Source organism: Rhinatrema bivittatum, chromosome 3 (assembly GCF_901001135.1).
Source record: "Rhinatrema bivittatum chromosome 3, aRhiBiv1.1, whole genome shotgun sequence".
Classification (NCBI taxonomy): Eukaryota; Metazoa; Chordata; class Amphibia; order Gymnophiona; family Rhinatrematidae; genus Rhinatrema; species Rhinatrema bivittatum.
In genome coordinates this window covers 484753027-484775472 of record NC_042617.1, presented here as the reverse complement: position 1 = coordinate 484775472, position 22446 = coordinate 484753027, and the positions used below count along the sequence as shown (strand labels likewise).

Genomic DNA, 22446 nt, shown 5'->3' with positions numbered 1-22446 from the left:
CTGGAAGCCTAGGCGGTCCGGTTGGCATGCTTGTAGTTCAGTGGCAGGCTGCAGAGTCAAGCGGTCCAAGTAATGTTGGACAACACAACGACAGTGGCTTAAATCAGTTGGCAAGGAGGAATCAAGAGCCAGCAATTGTTACAGGAGAGAGAACAAATTATAGAATGGGCAGACGTGCATCTTCAGGAGATCTTGGCTTCACACATTGCAGGAAAAGACAATGTAAGAACAAACTTTCTCAGCAGGGAGAGTCTGGACCCAGGAGATTGGTATTGTCGGCCGAGGCGTTTCAGCAGATAATGGATCGCTGGGGCCTTATGTTTCTAGACCTGGTGAATTCTCGATTCTTCAGTCACAGGAAAGATCCAAAATCCTTGAGTATCTGTGTTCTTGTGCATGTCTAGCCAGAGGACAAGCTGCTGATTGCCTTTCCTTGTGGCCCATGTTGGGCAGAATAGTTTGGAGGGTCAAAGTCTACAAGGTGATGGTGCTTTTGGTTGCCTCAGATTGGCCCAGGAGACCATAGTATGCAGATCTGCGAAGACTCCTGGTAGACTCCACCCCCTCCATCTTCTGGCACACAGGAATTTGTTACAGCAGGGACCTGTCCTTCACAAAGATCCATCTGTTATGGTATGGCCCTTGAGAGGGCTTGCTGATTGGAGCTAGGATATTCTACTGCAGTGATTGCCACCTTGCTATGAGCACAAAGGTTCTCCACTTCCTTAGCCTGTGCACCAGAAGTCAGAGGAGGGAGTCTGCCGACCTGTGATGTCCTCCTTACACACCTTTTCCAGGTATTGTCGTCTGGATGTTCAGGGCCAAGAGCACGCAGCCTTTGCACGTGCGGTTTTGCCTGGGCCTCGGGCAGCCTCCCACCCTATTCGGGAGTAACTTGTGTACATTCTACTGGCTCTGACTCAATCTGTCTAGATGCTAGGAAATGGGGAATTACTACTTACCTGATAATTTCCTTTTCCTTATTCTTGGCTGTCAAACGATTGCATTATAATGGTCCTGTGTAGCTACATGTTCCAGGGGTTACTGGTAAGTGTTTATCCGGTCCCTAGATTACATTCTTTGCCTGAGTTCAGTGTTTCCTGTTTGAGTACAGAAATGGTTATCTGTTATTAATCCATGTTTTTGCTAGTCTGTCCACAGTTGGCTTTTAAAGAGAATACTGGCAGGCTGATATCACTGAAAGATTATATATACTGTGATGTCAGTTTTGTCCATCTCCATATGCTGGGTAGAGGTGCATAACCCACTGGTCCTGAATCCATCTGTCTAGAATAATGGAAAGGAAATTATCAGGTAAGTGGTAATTTCTCATTGGTAGCAGGGGAGCATTAATTGAGATGAGCCTTAATTAAATACATGCTGGTTACTTTTTATATATGCAGATGACATACGGTTCCTTGTTCCCATACATGACACATTGACTGCTACTATTGAATTCTTGAAGATCTATCTAATTGCTATTAAGAGATGGATATCATACGTTAGCTTTAATTTGTCTAAGTCAAATTTTTCATACACTAAAACTGCACCTGAAAATAAAGAAATTTCACTAAACGATCAGGTAATGAAGATTTTGCTACAGTGAGATTTAGGGTATTGACAGACACTCTGTTAACTGTCTACTCATTAAAATCGTCATTCGTTCTGGTTATTATAAGATTTAGTTATTAAAATCCTTTTTGGATATCACTGATTTTAGATTTGTTCTTCAAACATTGTTGTTCCCGTATTTTGACTATTTTAACTCTTTCCTGTTGAGACTCTCAGATCATCAATGTGTCAATTTCAGTTGTGGAACTCTGCTGCCCGTTTAATGGATTGCAACAAATTTGATCATATTGCTTCAGTTCTTGCAAAATTGCATTGGTTACCAGTCCATTTGCAGATTGAATATATGGTGCTGATGTTGATCAAAAAACGATTGAACCAGGTTGGTGCTTCCTGGCTTGGGGCTATATTAAGGATATAATATTCCCACGAAAAATTTAAGATCACAAGATACAGGGCTCCTTAAGATTCCATCGATTAAACGGGATACACCTTAGTGAGATTAGAGATCGAACATTTTCCATAGGCTGTCCAGTATTATGGAATAACATGCCCGAAAGATTAAGAACTGGAATCACCACTTTAAAAAAAAAAGCAAACTTCTCAAAACTTGGTTATTTAACAGGCATTTTGAAAACATAACACCAGATGAAAATTTACAGATTAGAAGCAAAATGCACTATTATTTAAAGACAACTTGGCTATTACAGATTTGTTAGTTTGACATTGCTTTTTTTATTTTTATGTATGTACCATTTGGGACCATAAACCGTATTGACTCTGTATGATAATATGGTATAGAAATGTTGTTAAATCAGTCAAGAATCCAGCACCAACATAAAAAGCTTGTTCTATGCACCCTAATTCACTTTGGCTTCTGTAGAGCAATGTGTGGAAAAACCCTAAATAGTAACTGCCATAAAGACTGATGATTGGGAGATTTCAGAAACATGGGTCAAGCACTGTGCAATGACTCCTTGGTGGGGGATATGGGTAACAAACAAGAAGAAAACATTTATTGAATTATAACATAATATGAGAAATACTTCTTGAGCAAACAGCCATTAAACAGGAGGGGAAAAAAATCATATCTAGGAACCTTCATTTTTGGTTTAAACAGATTTTCATCCTAAATTACCGGATTTTTAGAAAGGTGAAAATCTCTTTAAACTGATTTTTACCCTAATTGGCAGACATCGGAAACAGGAGGCCACAGGGGCCATGGCAACAGGCACAGCATTTTTAGTAAAGCCTATGATCTGGCATATTAGAGGGAAGGGAGGTGGGGGCAAGGGGAGAGAGCAAGGTTCATAAGAGGATGGATGAGGCAGGGGACAAGAGCAAGTGGATATGGTATTAGGGGGAGAGAAATCACTGTGAACCTGGAAGATGTAGTAGGCCAGATGGACAAATTAAAGAGTAGCAAATCTCCTGGACTGGATGGTATACACCCCAGGGTTCTGAAGGAACTAAAAAACTGAAATTTCAGATCTATTAGTTAAAATTTGTAACCTATTATTAATTGTACCTGAAGACTGGAGGGTGGCCAATGTAACCCCGGTATTTAAAAAGGGCTCCAGGGGTGATCTGGGAAACTATAGACCAGTGAGTCTCCAGTGCCGGGAAAAATAGTGGAAATATCCTAAAGATCAAAATCACAGAGCATATAGAAAGATGTGGTTTAATAGAACAGTCAGCATGGATTTACCCAAGGGAAGTCTTGCCTCACAAATCTTTATTTTTTTTTAAGAGGTTAATAAACGTGGATAAAGGTGAACCAGTAGATATAATGTATTTGGATTTTCAGAAGTTGTTTGACAAAGTCCCTCATGAGAGGCTTCTAAGAAAACTAAAGTGTCATTGGATAGGAGACAGTGTCCTTTCATGCTTTACAAACTGGTTAAAAGGAAACAGAGTAGGATTAAATGGTCAATTTTCTCAGTTGAAAAGGGTAAACAGTGGAGTGCCTCAGGGCTCTGACTTGGACTGGTGCTTTTCAATATATTTATAAATAATCATGGAAAAGAATGAGTGAGGTAATGAAATTTGCATATGATACAAAATTATTCAGAGTAGTTAAATTACAAGCGGCTTGAGATAAATTGCAGGAGGACCTTGCAAGACTGGAAGATTGTGCATCCAGATGGCAAATGAAATTTAATGTGGACAAGTGCAAGGTGATGTATATAGGGAAAAATAATCCATGCTGTAGTTATATGATGTTAGGCTCCATATTAGGAGCTACCACCCAGGAAAAAGATCTAGGCGTCATAGTGGATAATACATTGAAATTTTCTGCTCAGTGTGCTGCAGCAGTCAAAAAAGCCAACAGAATGTTAGGAACTATTAGGAAGGGGAATGGTAAATAAAACATAAAATATAATCCCTCTGTAGCGCTCCATGGTGAGACCGCACATTGAATACTGTGTGCAGTTCTGGTCGCCACATCTCAATAAAGATATAGTTGCGATGGAGAAGATACAGAGAAGGGTGACCAAAATAATGGGGAAGGAACAGCTCCACTATGAGAAAAGGCTAAAGAGGTTAGGGCTATTCAGCTTGGAGAAGATAGTTGAGGGGAGGATATGATAGAGGTCTTTAAAATCATGAGATGTCTAGAATGGGTAAATGTAAATTGGTTATTTACTCTTTCAGATAATAGGACTAGGGGAGCACTATGAAGTTAGCAAGTAACATATTTAAAACTAATCTTGAGAAAATTATTTTTCACGCAATGCACAATTAAGCTCTGGAATTTGTCAGAGGATGTGGTTAGTGCAATTAGTGTAGCTGGGTTTAAAAAAGGTTTGGATACATTCTTGGAGGAGAAGTCCATTAACTGCTATTAATCAAGTTGACTTAGAGAATAGCCACTGCTATTACTGGCATCAGTAGCATGGGATCTACTTAGTGTTTGGGCACTTGCCAGGAACTTGTAGCCTGGATTGGCCACGTTGGAAACAGGATGCTGGGCTTGGTGGACCCTTGGTCTGACCCAGTAAGGCAATTTCTTATGTTCTTAGAAGAGAGGGTGAGGGAGAGGGGTGGGATTCTGAAGGGAGGGCTAAGGGCAGAAAGAAAAAAAGGAGAGTCGCCGCTCGACCAACAGCGACCGCACCGCAAGGGACCACAGCGGCAGGCACCCAGCGCCTACAAAAGTAAAAAGTGAAAAGAAAGGAGAAGAGAAGGGCAGGAGCCACAACGAGAGGCCTGATCAGGAGGCCCGCCCCCCCCGCTGTCATCAGCCCAGGCCCCGACCCACAAGTGTGGCACTACCAGCAGGAGTCTCCCGACCAACGGTGACCGCACTGCAAGCAGCAGGCGCTCGGTGCTTACAAAAGTAAAAAAGTGAAAATAAAGGAGAAGAGAAGGGCAGGAGCCGCAATGAGTGGCCCAATCGGGAGGCCCGCTTCCCCCCCCCCCCCCATCAGCCCAGGCCCCGACCCTTAAGTGAGGCATGAACAGCAGGCGCTGTGCGTCGCGCGCCAAAGGGGCGCAACAAAGGGGCATTCCCCTTTCTGCACCACTTAGTGCAAGCCTTAGCGCTAGCATGATTAAACACCCCAAACCACAAATCCTCCTAAACTATGAAAGAAATGGCTAACCCTCATCCTTCTGACTACAGCAAGAACCAAAGAAAGGATCTAATCTTAGATAAACATCATAATGACACTAACAGGAAATCAAAAAAACCTACAAATACCAACACTCGAACTTAATTCACAGCAACACTAAAACATATAACACCTACCTAGCACTATCTTTCCTGCTAGTTAACGCACAATCCATAATAAAGAAAATACCCATCATAAAAGACCTACTTCAAGATGACAAGCCGGAGTTCATAGCAATCACTGAAACATGGTTAAACACACAGTACTAATCAACCAAATCAACAACCCTATCTACAGATCTTTTTCAATCCCCAGAACAAAAAAAGACAGAGGTCTTTTGCTACTCATCAAAAAAACCTTCAAATGAAATTACTCGCAACGAACTACTACACCCCAATAGAAATTGCACTATTTGACTCACCAAAACTACAAATCTGTCTTATATACTGCCCCCCCCCCCCCCTAATACTCTGGATCGGAACTCCTCACCACTTATAGAATTCTTCTTGACCAAAATATCTATTAACAAACCCATAATCATCTTAGGTGACTTTCAACATACATATAGATACCTTCCCCCACTCCCCAACATGTTCCTCAATCATTGACACACTCTCATCACGTGGTCTTAATCAAATCATCAATGGCCCAAAGCTGGTCACACACTAGACCTAGTCTTCATCAATACTGACATATGGATTAACCACCAAACAAAAACCACAAAGATACCCTGGTCAGACCACTCTTTAATCCACTGCAATTTATATTCAAACAGTAAATTTACTACAACAAAAAACCCACCTAAAACCTTCATACCGACCACCGTTTTGCATAGAAACACTCCAAGAAAAGTTACAAACAGAACTAACAAACATAGATCTATCTAATGCAAAGAATGCAACTTCGTCCTGGCTCACCATCACTAAAACAATTGCAGACAAGATAAAAACCCCATGATCAAGAAAACTATTTAAAAAAAAAAAAAAAAAAAAAAAACCCCCAAATCATCAGAATCAATGGTACAATGACAAAATCAGAGCAGCCAAACGTGAACTCAGAAAAAAAAAGAGAAAACATGGAGGAATAACAACAAAGCAACCACAGCAACCACACTACTAAACGCATACAGAACACACCTAGCAGAATACAAAAAACTCATCCACAAACCAAAAAAAAAGAATTCTACTCAAATACCAACATAACCCAAAGATGCTCTTCAATATCGTAAAAAATCTAACCAAATCATCCAATAATGGCCAGTCATCATCAACTTCCAAGCTCACAAGTAACTATTTCACAGTTTTCTTTAATGAAAAAATAAAAAACCTCATAACTAAACATACAGAACATTCAAACATCAAGTTCGACCAACTTTGAAACAGCATCCTCACTGGAAATTCAAATGATCATCAAAAAAAGAACCCTGCTAAAACCCTATTGATTGCATACCCAGAACGACAATCAAAAATATCGAACCATCAATAACCAATATAATTGACATTGTAAACCTATCCCTCACAGAAGGAAACTACCCAGAATGCCTGAAATCAGCAATTATAAAACCCATACTCAAAAAGAACAACCTTGATCCAGAAAACCCACTGAACTACCGACCCATATCAAACCTACCCTTCTTCGCCAAAATAATCAAGAAAATTCGTCCACTCACAACTCAGCGACCACCTTGAAGAAAACATCCTCCTACCCACGCAATTTGGCTTCAGAAAATAACTAAACACGGAGACACTAATACTATCATTAAACGACACCGTATTTAAAGGTTTCGAAAACGGACATAGATACCTCCTAGTCCTTCTCGACCTGTCAGCAGCCTTTGACACGGTAAACCACTCTATCATGATTGACCGCCTATCAGAAATTGTTGCAAAAGAAAAAACACTGCAATGGTTCACATCATACCTATCACAAAGAACCTACCAAGTTTGGATCAATGACACCCTTTCAAAAAAAAATTAAACTCAATTCAAAAATCTGTGGAAGAAACCTACAAAAAAAACAGCCACTTACCTAGACAAATTAAAACTACTACTAACCAACATGAAACTAATCCTAAACTTCGATAAGACTGAAATAATCATACTGGATAGAAAGAACAACGCTCCCCAACTACCACCGCTCAAACTAATGAACCATAAAGTGGCAATCTCTCCGGTTAATCATGCCCACAACCTTGGAGTCATAATTGACAAGGAACTTTCCTTCAAGAACCACATTACAACTAAAATCAAAGATGGATATCACAAACTTCTAACACCACGTCAATTAAAATCTTTCCTCTCCCCAAACGACTTCAGATAAGTCCTTTAACTACTCATCTTCTCCAAACCTGGATTACTGCAACTCCCTACTATTCAACTTACCCCTTAACACCATCCGACCACTCCAAATGCTACAAAACACAGCTGCAAGAATACTCACTGGATCGAAAAAACATGATCACATTACTCCTACCCTTATATCACTTCACTGGCTCCCAATAAAATTCAGGATTGAGTTGTGATGGCGAAATCGAACGATGGTATATAAAACTCGAGAAATAAGTGGGATGAGGAAAGAGGGGTCTGATCATTTTTGTTGGGGGTGCTCCCTTCACCTCCTCTTCCTTCTGCTGCTTCCTTTCACCTGCTCCCATCCCCTCCTTTTGTTTTATTTGTTTTTTATATATAGTCAATCTAGGACAGTCTCGACTGTGTACACTTAGTCATATAAAATACATAATAATATATCAACAAAACTTTACAATATATAAAACATTAACATTTTTAACACAGGAGATTTACACCATAATACAATAAATTAAAAAATACCAAAACTTAAAACAGAATATTAAAAAATAAAATAAGAACAAGATAAAAATAAAATCAGTCAAAATCCAAAAAAACAAGTGAAGCCAGGTATTATAGCTTTAAGCACAAAAACAGCCAGTGGAGGATCGCACAAACAATATTTTGTTCTTTTCTCCCACCTGACACCACTCCTATCCATACCTATACCTCCACAAGAAAACAGCAAAGGCTCAGAAGGCTCAACATAGTACTGTAAATTATGTTGGGGCCGCAGAACGTTCATTGTTTTTCTTATAGACACATAGAATCATAGAAATGGCAGAAGACGAAACGGCCCATCCAGTCTGCCCAGCAAGGTTTCACAGTTAAGTATGAGAAAAATATCTGTTACTTTGACCGCTGAGGTCAGGGCCCTTATTGGTAACTTTTTTGGTTCTAATATCCTTCCACCACTTCCACTGATGTAGAGAGCAGTGCTGGAGCTGCTTAAAAGTGAAGTATCAAGCCTAATTGGTATGGGGTAGTTACTGCCGCAATAAGCAAGCTACTCCCAAGCTTGTTTACCCAGCCTGTTCAATTTAGTCCTTGTTGGTAGTTGTCTGAATGTAAATCCTCTTATCTTCATTCCCCCCCCCTGCCGTTGTAGCAGTGAGCTTAGCTATATATGTATTCAAAATGAAGTATCAGTCTTAATTGGTTTGGGATAGTAACCGCCGCAACAAGCAAGCTACTCCCACGCTTATTTGTGAATGCAAATCCTTTGTCCCACATTTCCTCTTGCTGTTGAAGCAAATGTTGGAGAAGCATTAACTGTGTGTATGTTTATTGAATAAGGATATTAATCATCAGGTAGTAGCCATCATTCTCAAAGCCACCCCCATGCCTCTTCTCTTCATTCATATCCTCAAGACTTTATGGATCCACAGTGTTTATCCCATGCCCCTTTGAAATCCTTCACAGTTTTAGTCTTCACCACTTCCTCCGGAACGGCATTCCAGGCATCCACCACCCTCTCCGTGAAGAAATACTTCCTGACATTGGTTCTGAGTCTTCCTCCCTGGAGTTTTAAGTCGTGACCCTTGGTTCTGCTGATTTGTTTGCAATGGAAAAGGTTTGTCGTTGAAGTTGGATCATTAAAACCTTGCATGTATCTGAAGGTCTGTATCATGTCACCCCTGCTCCTCCTTTCCTCCAGGGTATACATATTTAGATTCTTCAATCTCTCCTCATAAGGCATTTGATGAAGACCATCCACCTTTTTGATCGCCCTTCTCTGGACCGCCTCCATCCTGTCTCTGTCCCTTCGGAGATACGGTCTCCAGAACTGAGCACAGTAGTCCATGCAAGGCCTCACCAAGGACCTGTACGAGGGATAATCACTTCCCTTTTCTTACTCTATATTCCTCTCTCTATGCAGCCCAGCATTCTTCTGGCTTTAGCTATTGCCTTGTCACATTTTAGCTGACTTCAGATCGTTAGACACTATCACCCCAAGCTCTCTCTCCTGCTCCGTGCACATCAGCCCTTCACCCCCCATCGAATACATTTCTTTCAGATTTCCACACTCCATATGCATGATCCCTTATCCTGTCCCCCAGATCTTTGCTCTTTCTCTCCTGCCTCCCCTTCAGACTCCTTCTCTTTCATTTAAGCATCCCACCTCTATCCCCATCTCCCTTCCCTTTAAGGATCCCACTTCTCTCTGTATCTCCATTCCTTCTTGTTCTCTCTCCAACTCCCTCTTAGGCATCCTACATCAGTGTTTCTCAGCTGGTGCTGTAGCTTTTGCTCTATGTGAGATGATAGGGGAAATAGTTTTTGGTTTCTATCAGCTGTCCTGCAGGATATCCTCCCACCGGTAGGGGAGAGTCTGAGAACAGAGCTTATCTACTTCTGCTCTTGTTTTCCCTTCTGCTGGCTTTCCTCTGCAATTGAAATGGCATGGGGGACCCTGTAGTGAGTCTCACAAGTCTTGCAGGCCCCATGCAGTTCTGATTAAGGAGGAAACAGGCATAGAAGAAAGAAGCAGCAACGGGTAAGTGCTGCTAGATGAGGCAGTTGAATGTGTTAGGAAGCTGGGGGTGTCTGAGAGAGAAGGAAAGAAAGGGAAAGTACTAATGCCAAGGAGGGGAGAGGATAGGAGAGAAGTTGATGGAGATTATATTGGGGGAAGTGTGGAAGGAGAGGGTAGGAAAGGGAAGATGATGGTGAAGATTACAGCAGGGTGGAAGGAGAGAGAAGGAAGACGATATTACCAGAGGGTGAGGGGCGAGAAAGGGAAGAGATGGTGCCAGGGGGTAGAGAGAAAGGGAAGAGAAGGTGATGCTGGAGGAGATGGATGGGAGGAGAAAGTGATGATACCAGCAGTGGTAGAGAGGGAGAGGAAAGGGAAGAGATGGTGATGGAGAGATTAGGATTGTAGTGGAGAGAAGGGAGAGGGAAAAACTGGTAGTGGTTTTGAATGGGTGGGAGATTTTTGGGGGGGAGGGAAGAGAAAAGGTGATGTTGGGGAGGGCGAGTGAACGTAAGGTGGTGATGCCAGGGGTTGGGGGGAGAGGAAAAAAAGAGAATGATGATCCCAGGAAGATGGGGGATAGTGAATGTGCTGGTGTGCCATGATGAAGTGAGCCCAATGCCAGGTGTGCCACGACACAAAGTTTGGGAACCCCACTGCCTTACATACTCCCCTTCCTCTCCCTTTGTCCTTTGTCCTTTTTATTTTTTTTACCCTGTCCTCGCCAATCTAAGCTCTGATATTCACCTGGAAAAATGAGTAACTTTTTTTTCCACTTAATGTATCCTGTTTTTATTCTTGTGAAAATAAACCCTGATAAATTCCCAGAAAAGAACCAAAATCAAAAAGGAAAGTCCCTACAATATCATACCAACATCTGTAGTTGTCGAAGTATTAATTTCACAAATTTAGTGGGAGACCCTTACATAATATCTCCCAAGAGGATCAAACAAAAAAGAAAAACTAAATATAGGCCAAAGTAGCACACAAAGTGAGTTAACAGACTTTAAAATATAAGTATAGCACATTACCCACAGCTATCCTGATCTTAAGAGATCATAGATACAGTTGTTTCACAAAAAAAAAAGTGGCGAGTTGCTGGGGTTCAAAGAAAATGTACATAGCACCTTGATCCTACATGGATATTTCAACAAGAATGAGCCCCCAGTTTGCAATGCCTTAGGTCTGAATAACAAAAAGATTGCCACCTTTTCTAGGTCTCTGGCTATATTAGGGAAGGATCTAATTTTAGTTAAAGAACTCATCTCCATGCTTATGCCATGATAAAGACTGACTTCCTCCTAGTGATTGCAAACTGCTTCCACAGTGTTCCCAGCTGAACTACAGAGTGAAAGTTACACTTTTGGTTTTCAGAATATCCACAGTGAATCTTCATGATATGTAGTTGGGTGTTTATAATCTAACAGCAAAGTTAATTTGCATATCTTGGTTACCCTGAAAAACAGATTTGTTTATGGTGTTATCACTGACATGCATGATCTGCAGATGCTATCTTGTTATACTTTTTCAACGGCATATCATCATAAACAATGAAATATTACAATTCCATATTTAAAAAAAATCTATTACTCAGATCAAAAGTATCTTATATGCAATATCTGTTCCTGGAAATGTGTATGTGGCATCTGGATGAACTGTGAACTTGTATACTTGGCCTGTAGTATTGTGCCATGTAAATGGCTGGGAGCATTACTGTTGATATACTCTAAACCAGGACTAACAACTAAGGGAGACTAATGGTTGCAATGCAGAGATTGTGAGTGGTGGGGATGTTATGGGAAGAGAGGTTGGTGCATGATGGGGAGAAAGGGTGATGGAAATAATGAAAGAACCAACGTGGCAATATTTTACTCCACCACAAATCTTTTGTGAGTTTCAGCTAGTTTGGAATATTTATACAACGGATATACTTTTATTTTTTTTAACTTGAAAGACAGCTGTATCTCAGATGTGGAAACTATATTTAAAAAAAAAAAAAAGTCAGCAAAAGCTGTGTGATGCAAGATATTATTCTGGCTAGTAGAAAAAGCAACTTGTGCAGATAAAACCTGTCTCTTTCTTTTGTTGTTCTCAGAGCTTGGTGCCCTGGTATGATTTTTATCTGCGTTTGTCGGGAAAGATGGGAATTGATCTTCTTTACTGCTCGTTATCGTGTCAGAGCTAGAAATACTTGCCAAGATATAATCTTGTTAACATATTTAATTTTTAAACTACATTTTTGGGTCCAAAATATAATGTACTTTGTATAAACATTACATGTCACACATTCACTTTTGTGTTAATTCAAAAAATAAAAGTTTTGATGATCGTTTTGTTAATGCTATGGCATAGAAGAAAAAGCAAGCTTGTTTACCGAAAATGGGGTTCTTAATGGACAGCAGGATAAATTAGCCATGACACGTGGGTGACTTCATTCGACAGCACCAAAATGAACCCTTCTCTCCTAGCTCATTTGCTCTTCTGAGCATGTGCAGAGGAGTCCCTCGGTTGCTTTAGAGCTGAGCTTTAGCTCATTAGTTGATTGTCCAGAGAGGAAGGCAGGTATTACGAATGGCTAACTCATCCTGCTGCTGTGGAGAACACCCATTTATGTTAAGCAAACTTGCTTTCTCCATCAACAAGTAGGGCTGAATTTGAAAGAGATTGGACAGCAAAGTGTTGCTTCTTGATGTGGGCAATAGTTTCCCTGAGTATGTCCCCAAATTAAGTGTTCCCCCACAAGCAGGACACGTCCTCCAGCGTGTTATGTATATCTTCCTGGAGACTGCTGGACTTAAAGCCATTCAGTGTGCTCCAGTGGCTGCTGATGATGATCTGGATGCAGTATCAAACAATTCATATATTGAATGAAGTAGATGACATTTGCATACTCTGCATCTTGAAGATCCTGTGGATACCTTGTGTTGGTCTCATTCCCTCGAGCAGAGCAATATCTTCAACTTCTTGATGCAATTGTGCAACTATTGCACCATATAGAACCAGTGGGCCGCGATAAGAATATGGAATATCTTTTGCCAAAACGTGTCCAACAGCCTAGAATTCTTGCCTACCAGGGCATTAGAGAAGGTACTTGTTGTCTTTGTTCTATTGTGCGCCAATTCCATAACAACCAATAAAGAAGCTGCAGCCATTACGTTTAGTAGATTAGCGAAGTGGGCAGAGGTGTGGAAGCCATTGGAACTTTTTTTTTTAACTTGATTATTTTTAAAGTTTTGTCTTATGAAAAGTTTGCTAACTGCATGAAAGCAATACAAACAGCAATTGTGTACAAGCTTCAAAGTGTAAATATGAAATGTACATCAATATTCAAGATTTTAGGAAGAGGAATATTAGACACATTCAAATATCTCAAAGGTATAAATAATACATGAGTTCAGTATTTTTCAGTTGAAAAGGAATTTCTAGAGCAATAGGTCATGTTATGAAACAAAGGGAATAGACTTGGGCTGCCTAAGAAAATATTTCTTTATAGAAAGAATGGAGAATAAAATAAACTTACTGTACTTCTAGTGGCAGTACCAAGATTGAGTGCACAGGTTCAGAAGATTCTTAGTTGCAAGGAAGTGAATATAAAACCAGATTTTGTGTAAAGTGTCTGATATTAAAACTGGGAGGGAAAATGAGCAGACTGGGTAAATCTTGCAGTCTTTATCTCCCACCATATTCAGTGTTTCTATATAATGAATCGCCATGCCAGACTAATTTATCTCATGGTAAAATATCAGATGAACTGTTTTCCTCTTTCTATTATCGCCATTCTGCTGGTCACCATTGAGTAGTTTTGTAAAGTGGCCTCCAGAAGTACATAAGCAGTTGGGGAGATGAGTCCGTTATTTTCCTAAGCTCTGTTTTACAAAGGATCTGCAACAAGGAAAGAGGCAGGGTGAAGACCACAGATCAGTTAAGGCCTGTGAACAGCACAGATGGTCAGACTGGGTGAACCAAGTAGTCATTGTTTGCTGGTGCTTGTTTCTAGCAACCTTACTTGACAGTAAAAGCTAGTAGTATCTTGAGTGTTCTGGCCTTCACATGCTGCTGTTTTTTTAATAGAGTAGTATCAGCTTCTTTCATCCAAGGAAACTGAGTTACAGCAGCTGTCATTTTCCCAGCCTAACTAGTTCAAGGAGCAGGACTTCAGCTCTACATTCAAAGTTAGTTATTTATGTGACTGAGTAGAGCTGTATTAGTGAACCAGTTTCAGTTGTTCAGATTTAGCATTTTTTTGTTCCACGATTCAAAAGCTCTATTATCTGTCTTTATGGGTAATATTTAGAAGTTTACTGAAGTTTAAATCAGAAGATCAAAATTCTGGATATTTAGGTGCACATGTATATTGCTGTTTGATTTCAATCTTCCAGAATGAACTGCTTTTGAAACCTCTGTATTTGAGTGCAAAAGCATTATTAGTAGTGCACACGAAAATTTTAAGGATTCCAACATTTTTCTGAATTTTGTTTACATACAGAGGAAAAATCAACTACAGATCAGAAGCCTTCTAAACCAGTAGCTCCCCAGGTACCACTCAAGAAGCCCATTCCTCCAAACAAGTCTAATTTATTAAAACCAGGAATACTCCTTCCCAAACGGCCAGAGAAACCAGTTGTACCACCACCTACATCCAAGTAAGCACATTTTGTTTAAAATAAGCATATGCCTAATAAATAAATTCACCAATGTTTTGTCTGCTGCATTGCCTTAAATGTCCTTTTATTTTAAAAACTCTCATTCTAAGAGTTTGAATATGAAAATAATATAAATTAAAAAGGTGTAGAATGTTTTTGATTGAGAGATCCAGCAGACATAAATCAGCTATAATGTGGGTGATGTCATCCAAACCATACTAACACAGGTCCAGCTCTTATTGCTCAGAAACTCTTATAGAAAATGCATGGAATATTTTGTGTACACGCATTGCCTCATGAGTTCCTCAGTCTTTCTTCATATGAGCTACTGCATAGATGTGTTCCCAGTCTCTCTCTCAAATGTTGGTTTTGTTTTGGCCTCATTTGCCTCAAGTTTGCATTTCGCAAATTTTTTCTCTCTCATCATTTTTTGGCAGCCCCTCAACAAAAAAGGAAGGAAATGGAGAAACTCAAGGCCCTAAAGCCTGTGATTAGTGGCTTTAAGGACACTGAATGTTAGCCTTGCCCCTTCCATAATTTTCAACATCATCAGGCTCCTCCTACTCTGTTGCAGCAGCTGCCTGCTGTAAATTGGTAGAGGGAAAGGCATCAGCCAAAGGCCAGCAACACTCTCAGACCAGTTTTTGGGACTAGTTTTTGACTTTCCTGAGGCCTGCTGCCTCTTTTATGGAGAAGTGTCCAGACCTTTTTTCTAGTATAGGCCTTCATCACCAATGACAAGTGGGTCCTGAAAACTTGAAATATGGCTACTGCTTGCGATTCTCTCTCCCTCCTCCAGAGCTTGGTCTTAAGCTTTGACCTCTCTTAATCTGCTTAGCTGCATTTAGAACAGTAGGCGTTCAAGATTGTACCACTTCAGGAATATGGCCAGGTGTTCTATTCCCGGTACTTTCTATTCCCAAAAAATCAGGAAGGGTTGAGGCCTATCCTGGATTTGTTGGTTTGAGAGAGGTTGAAGCTGATTTCTCTCCAGATGACATCCCTGCTACCACCAGCTACCAGAGTATTCGCCATCAAAATTATTGGAACAAGACTACATCTTGAAACACCAGATCCTATTTGCTTTCTGGTTCCTCTCATCTCTAATTTTCCTCCGAGCCAGGTAATGCAAAGTTCAAAGGAAGTGCAAGGTTCAATTCCATCATTAGAAGATGATTTCCACTACCCATGCCAGGTCAGAGGGCATTTCGACTAGGTACTGGAATTGGTGAAAGATTTTTCTTTTTGGTGGCTAAAGATGATGAGGGTACCTACCTTCCCCCCCCCTCCCCCCCCCCCCCCTCCCCAGGATATTCACTTTATTCCCTATGGAAGGAATCCCTATATCTCCAGGTCATACATATATTCAATCAGAACCACCACAAGGTGATTCTATCCTACAGCATTTTTTTTGCAGTGAGCTTCAGCCAATCAAGAGGAGGAGGGTGTACACTAGGAATATACCTCTCCTAGGTGACCAAGGTCCCCTTCTCAGTCACCATGTTCATCGGGATCCTGGATTAATGTTCCCTCACCCTTTGGCTCTGAAGAATGATTGACAAGGATCCCCTGACCACCTTCCAGAGCCTCTGGAACACTCACCTCAGCTGGAACACCTTTTCTAATCCAGGTTTCTGGGCAAGTTGGGAAAAATGCTTGGAGTAAATATGCATAAAAACAAAGATCATTGCACAAATGTTTTGGGTCTCCTTCAAATTCTAGAAACACCAGTGGTGCCAGCAGCTATCCCAGTCCATAGTATCTTGCAAGAATTACGAATAAGAATATGGGAAACTTCCATTTCCTGTCACTCAGTGGCATAGAAACTATACTGTAAGTAGAGAGTACAGAAATCTATGGAGTTAGTGTGTGTGTGTGTACAAACTATTTTTGGGGGGGATGGGGGGTCACTTTGGAAAATTATTTTGAGTCTATATGCAATGCCTTGTTTTTGTGCAGTGTATTCTTTGGTACTGTTATGTTTTACCATGTTTAGCCTGGTTGGTCTGTAGGTGACTCATAGGTTTTGTTTTGTTTTTTTGTTTTTAAAGAATCTATTGGGTTTGGATTAGTGATATTGCCCCATCAATCATCAAAGAAAACAAAGATATATTCAAATTTGCCAGGACAATTTTGCCAAAAAGATGTTTCAAAACTCCATGCTTAAATTTACACGTATCTGCTCACCAATTCTATATGGTTCAACACTTACGCAATTGTATGCAAACATCTTTTCTTCTGGCCAGTGAAGGTGGAATCGTATACCCTCGGCCATTCTTGGATGCTGAAGAATGTATTCGCCAGCTTATTTGTTCCGTCTACAAGGCGTTCAGTATCACCACATGCTCCTCATCAAACTCCATTAGAGCTTGCTGTATGGCCCAGTTGAGAGCCAATAGCCTTTGAGAGGATGCCCATTGTTATATTTAGCTGGTCGATGGAGGGTCTTGTGACTGGCTGCACTCACCTTCAACAGCTACCGATGCGAAGAGCCCCATCCTCGCAGCTCGAACACCGCCAACTTGCACCAGTGCTGCCAAGGACTGCCAACGCTCCTTCCACACCATGCACACCTGTCCTTCCTTTTGATGACTTCATGGCAGGAAACTGGCTGAGTCGCTCAGCAATGATGTTGGCTCCGACTGGGTATTTAAAATGTCGCCCTGCTCCCAGCCAGCGCCTTAGCAACAAGTCCTCCTGCCTTGCAGTGTATGTTGCTTCTCCTATGCCTTGTCTTGCACCTAGTTACCTTCCCTCTTTATCTTGCCTTTGCTGATTTGCCTTGTCTTGCCTCCTTTGCCCGGTCTCTTTTGTTCTGCATTGTCCACCCTTTCTTGCCTTGGTCCTTTGTATCTTGTCCTCACCCTGTCTCGGCCTGATTCCTGATATTGACTTCTGCCTTAGACATGGACTCCTATCTTGTCTACCACCTACCACTGACCCTTGCTTTGGATCTGAACTATGCTCTTCTCACTGCCTGCCTGACCCTGCTGCCTACCCTGACCAGCCCGGCCATCAACTCTTTGTCCTGTGGGATCATTGCCTAAGACCCCCAGGGACCTAAAGGCTCAACTTGTGGGGAATGGAGCTGGTACACGTGAAGCCCCAGGCCCAGCCTAGGGCACGTTCACCAGCTGTCAGCATGTGCCTAGTGGGTTCACCTGCTAGGCTGTGTCAACCGTGTCAGAGCACAAGAGTCAACTTCATTTACATTCATGAAAAACTCCAGAGAAGTAGCTCAAATTAAGGAATATCAAATGGTGCTGCTTCTCTCTACAGAACCAGAACAATAGTCTACTGTGAGGCGCATCTTCTATGCTTTTAAAAGACCTTATTTCCAGACATACCACTTCTGGAAATTCCAGTAATGCTGGATATCTCTACTTCTGCAACAGCAACCACTTCCATCTAACCCTCGACAGCAGTCAAAACACACAGCAAGTCTAGCCCAAGCCTGAGCCAAGTTTTTGACAACTTTTCAGATCTTCTAATTATCCTGTCTGAGGTGGGAGAATGCAGCACTATCTGTAAAAGTGATGCAAGATCACCTAAGATTGCTGGGTTATCAGGAATGTGGAGTCTGGGTACTGCTTGCATTTCTCTCTGCTACCCACACTTCCTTATCGCTCAGCCTTCAATCCGGATTTGTCTTATGTAATGCAGCTCCACCTGGAGAAGGTCACTTCTCAAACAGTGGGTGATAGAACCAGTTCCTCCACATTACCATAGCTCAGGAGGTTTTATTCCCTCTACTTCCTTATCCCTAAGAAATCTGGGTGGCAAGCATATCCTGCAAGAGAAATTCAAAATGAATTCCTTCCACTCAATCTTCCCCTTAATCTGGAAGGGAGAGTGGATGTGCACTATGGATCTAAAAAATGCTAATGCTCATATTCCTATCCATCCCTCCCACTGGCACTACCTACCCTTTACGGTAGATTCTTCCCACTATCAGTGCAAAATACTGGGGGTCTTCAAGTGCCTAGCTGTAGTAGCAGCTCATCTGCAGTGTTGGAGCATCCAAGTCTCTTGCACTGGGGCCTTTTTCTAATGGGACCAGCTATCTTGATTCTTAAACAAGGTGGAAATCTCAACAGAAATGAAGCTAATGGCTAGATCCTTTCATTCTTCAGGAAGGAGCACCACTGCATCCAGCTCTCACAAAGTAACATTGGCAGTGGATGTTTCTACAAGGAGTTGGGGGGGGGGGGGGGGCACACAGGCCCTTTTCAAACTCTAATATCATTTCAAGAGAAACAATTTCAGATCAGACTCCTCTAGCTGAGAGCAATCTGATATGCTCTATCAACTGTTCACTCACCACCTCCAGGGAAAAAGCATTCTTACTCAAATGGACAATCAAGTCACCATGTTCTACGTGAACAAAAGGGGGCCCAGGGTCATGGACTCTGTCAAGAAATGATAACTATATGGGAACAGGCATGCAAATATCAAGCTGTATTGCAAGCAACCTACATTCCATTGTTCTCCATCATGTTAGCAAATCACCTCAGTAAAGTTTTTTGATGACACAAGTGGTGTCTTTAGCATTCAACATTCGATAGATACTTCAGTCTATGGGGATTTCCAGCAATTGGCTTGTTTGTTAGAGCAAATCAGAAAACTAGAAAAGCTTTTGTTCCATTCTTCTCAGCAAATTCAGATCAGCTCAGGATGCTATTCTGCTAGACTGGAATGCAAATCTCATGTATGCTATTCCTCCAGATCCACATATAGCCAGAATGGCATAAAAAGTATTCAAAGACCAGGCCCATCTGATTCTCATAGCTCTAGCTTGGCCCAGACAAGTCTGGTGTATGTATCTAGTTCACTGTCCAGCCAACCTCTGGTACCTCTCAGTTCAAATCCATTCTTATTAATACATGAGGTATGCCTGTTCATCCAAACTTTCCCTTTCTTAATTTGACAGCTTGGATGTTGATAAAGGAATTGAAAGAAATACAGTTTAAATTTTTAGGTAGAGCATATATCAACCCAACTAGAGCATGGAGAGCTAAATTAACACATCAAATTTTGTGTGTTTCAAATGTGGCAATGACCTGGTATTCTATTTATATGTTTTTGGGATATGTCCACTAATCCATAAATTTTGTGTTAAAATCACCAGCTTTCTCTGTGAAATCCTCAGCTGGAAAATTCCTTTTCTGGTAGAAGCTATATAGTTTGAAGATTCTCTTTTGAAACTTGGAGGAACAGGCAATAAACTAATTCTAGGGAAAGCTTTCATATTAAGAAGACAGTCTTAGCAATCTGGAGAAATGTCTTGTCATTATCTTATTGGTTTTGGCATAACCTATTGCATTACAGCATGCAAATGGTGAATTTTTTGACTGTATGGGAAAGCTATCTCCAGATCTCACCACCACACTCACAGCTTGGTCTTAAACTGTTAATTTTTATTATATGGACATTAGATTGACAATTTTACAATTTGGTGAAGGAAAGGGGGAGGGAATTCGCTTGATTTTGGCTCTAAACACTGTTAGGTATATGTTTGGGGAAGAGTTAGGAGTGCCGGGAGGAGAGAACAAAATTTTATAAGATAAAGGTGAATTATTCTTTATTCACTATTTGGTAAGTATAAGAAACCAATATGTATCAATGTTTGTATGCTGCTTTCTTCAATAAACAGTTTAAACATTAAAAAAAAATTGTCCTTACTCAAAGAAGCTGAAGTCATAATATCTGTCAGAAAACAGTCAGCTAGAAGAGCTTACGGTTTAAAATGGAAAAGGTTCTCTCCATGTTGTCAAAACAGCTTGGATCTGTTCAAATATGAACTCAGTTACTGAATTATGTGCTCTCTTTCTGATTCAGGTCTTTCCACCTCATCAGTAAAAGTACATCTTAGTACCATAGTCACTTACCATGTTCAGTCTGAGGGTAAGCCTATTTCCATTTATCCATTAGTATCCAAATTCATGAAGGGCTTATGGTATATTAGATCACCAGTTATAACATTTTCTATTCTATGGGATCTGAACTGATGAAGTCACCATTTGAACCTTTAGAATCAGCGTCTCTCAAGTTCCTAATGTGGAAAGTACATTCCTGGTAGCAGTAATCTCAGCCAGAAGAATCTATGAATTCATTATCCTCATCATATACAGGTCTTCCACAATAAAGTAAAGTAGTGCTGCACACCCACCTGAAGTTTCTACCAAAGATGGTCAGCTTTCCATATCAATCATCATGCTACCTACATCTTCAAACGATTCTAATGAAGCATTAGAGTTAGGGCATCCCAACAGAGAGGTTCCAGTAAGAAACAAGAAAAGGACTTATACACACAGGCAAAAAAGTCACCAGAGAACATATATGCATTCTTTTTATTTTTATTTTTATCATACTTAAGTATTAAGTTAATGAATTACATTATATCGCATATATGTATAGTCCATAAATGGAATTTCAATACACATTACATATAGCATATAGTATTTGAACCATGTATCTGAACAAATTCGACACCTACTGGTTAAATTACAATCTCTTTCGAATTTTCGAATTTATTCATGTGCCGTTGTGATGGCCGTTGTGATGGTATATCACTGAACGACAGTATAGAAAAGTTTTTAAATAAAATAATAAGAAAAGTAGTCCAAGTGCCTATAATTAAAAACTTACCTGAGCTAAAAGATTCTAATTTATCCCTTTCAACTGAAAAGCAGAATGTAAATACAAAGAAAAAACAGACTTTGAAATGCAGTGTGCTGCAGCAGTCAAAAAAGCAAACAATGTTAGGAATTATTAGGAAGGGAATGGTTAATAAAACGGAAAATGTCATAATGCCTCTATATCGCTCCATGGTGAGACCGCACCTGGGATACTGTGTACAATTCTGGTCGCCACATCTCAAAAAAGATATAGTTGCGATGGAGAAGGTACAGAGAAGAGCAACCAAAATGAGAAAGGGGATGGAACAGCTCCCCTATGAGGAAAGGCTGAAGAGGTGTTAGGGCTGTTAAGCTTGGAGAAGAGACGGCTGAGGCGGGGATATGATAGAGGTATTTAAGATCATGAGGTCTTGAATGAGTAAATGTGAATCGGTTATTTACACTTTCGAATAATAGGACTAGGGGGCATTCCATGAAGTTAGCAAGTAGCACATTTAAGACTAATTGGAGAAAATTCTTTTTCACTCAACGCACAATAAAGCTCTGGAATTTGTTGCCAGAGGATGTGGTTAGTGCAGTTAGTGTAGCTGGGTTCAAAAAAGGTTTGGATAAGTTCTTGGAGGAGAAGCCCATTAACAGCTATTAATCAAATTTACTTAGGGAATAGCCACTCCTTTTAATTGAATCAGTGGCATGGGATCTTCTTAGTGTTTGGGTAATTGCCAGGTTCTTGTGGCCTGGTTTTGCCTCTGTTGGAAACAGGATGCTGGGCTGGATGGACCCTTGGTCTGACCCAGCATGGCAATTTATGTTCTTATGTATGCTAATGTGAGAAGTCTAAGCAGTAAGATGGGAGAATTAGTGTATAGTGTTTGTCATCATTCACTACTTAATTGGCATCTCAGAGATATGGTGGAAAGAGGATAACCAATGGGATAGTACTGTACCAGGGTACAAATTATGTCACAATGACAGAGAGAAGCATCTTGGTGGCAGGGTGGTGCTTTGTCTGGGATGGCACGGAGTCCAACAGGATAAAGATCCTGCATGAGACTAAATACACATTTGAATCTTTTTGGGTAGAAATCACTTGTGTGTTGGGGAAGAATATAGTGATAGTATACTACCGTCCACCTGGCCAAAATGGTGAGATGGACAGTG

At 40.7% G+C, this 22446-nt stretch overlaps 1 protein-coding gene across 1 annotated transcript in view; it reads left to right on the top strand.

Moving 5' to 3' along the window:
- Nucleotides 1–22446, top strand: part of CD2AP (CD2 associated protein) — a 387343-nt gene that overhangs the window by 255548 nt on the left and 109349 nt on the right. The window contains 1 exon segment of the mRNA XM_029596051.1: nt 14491–14647. Coding sequence (XP_029451911.1) covers nt 14491–14647 — 157 coding nt within the window.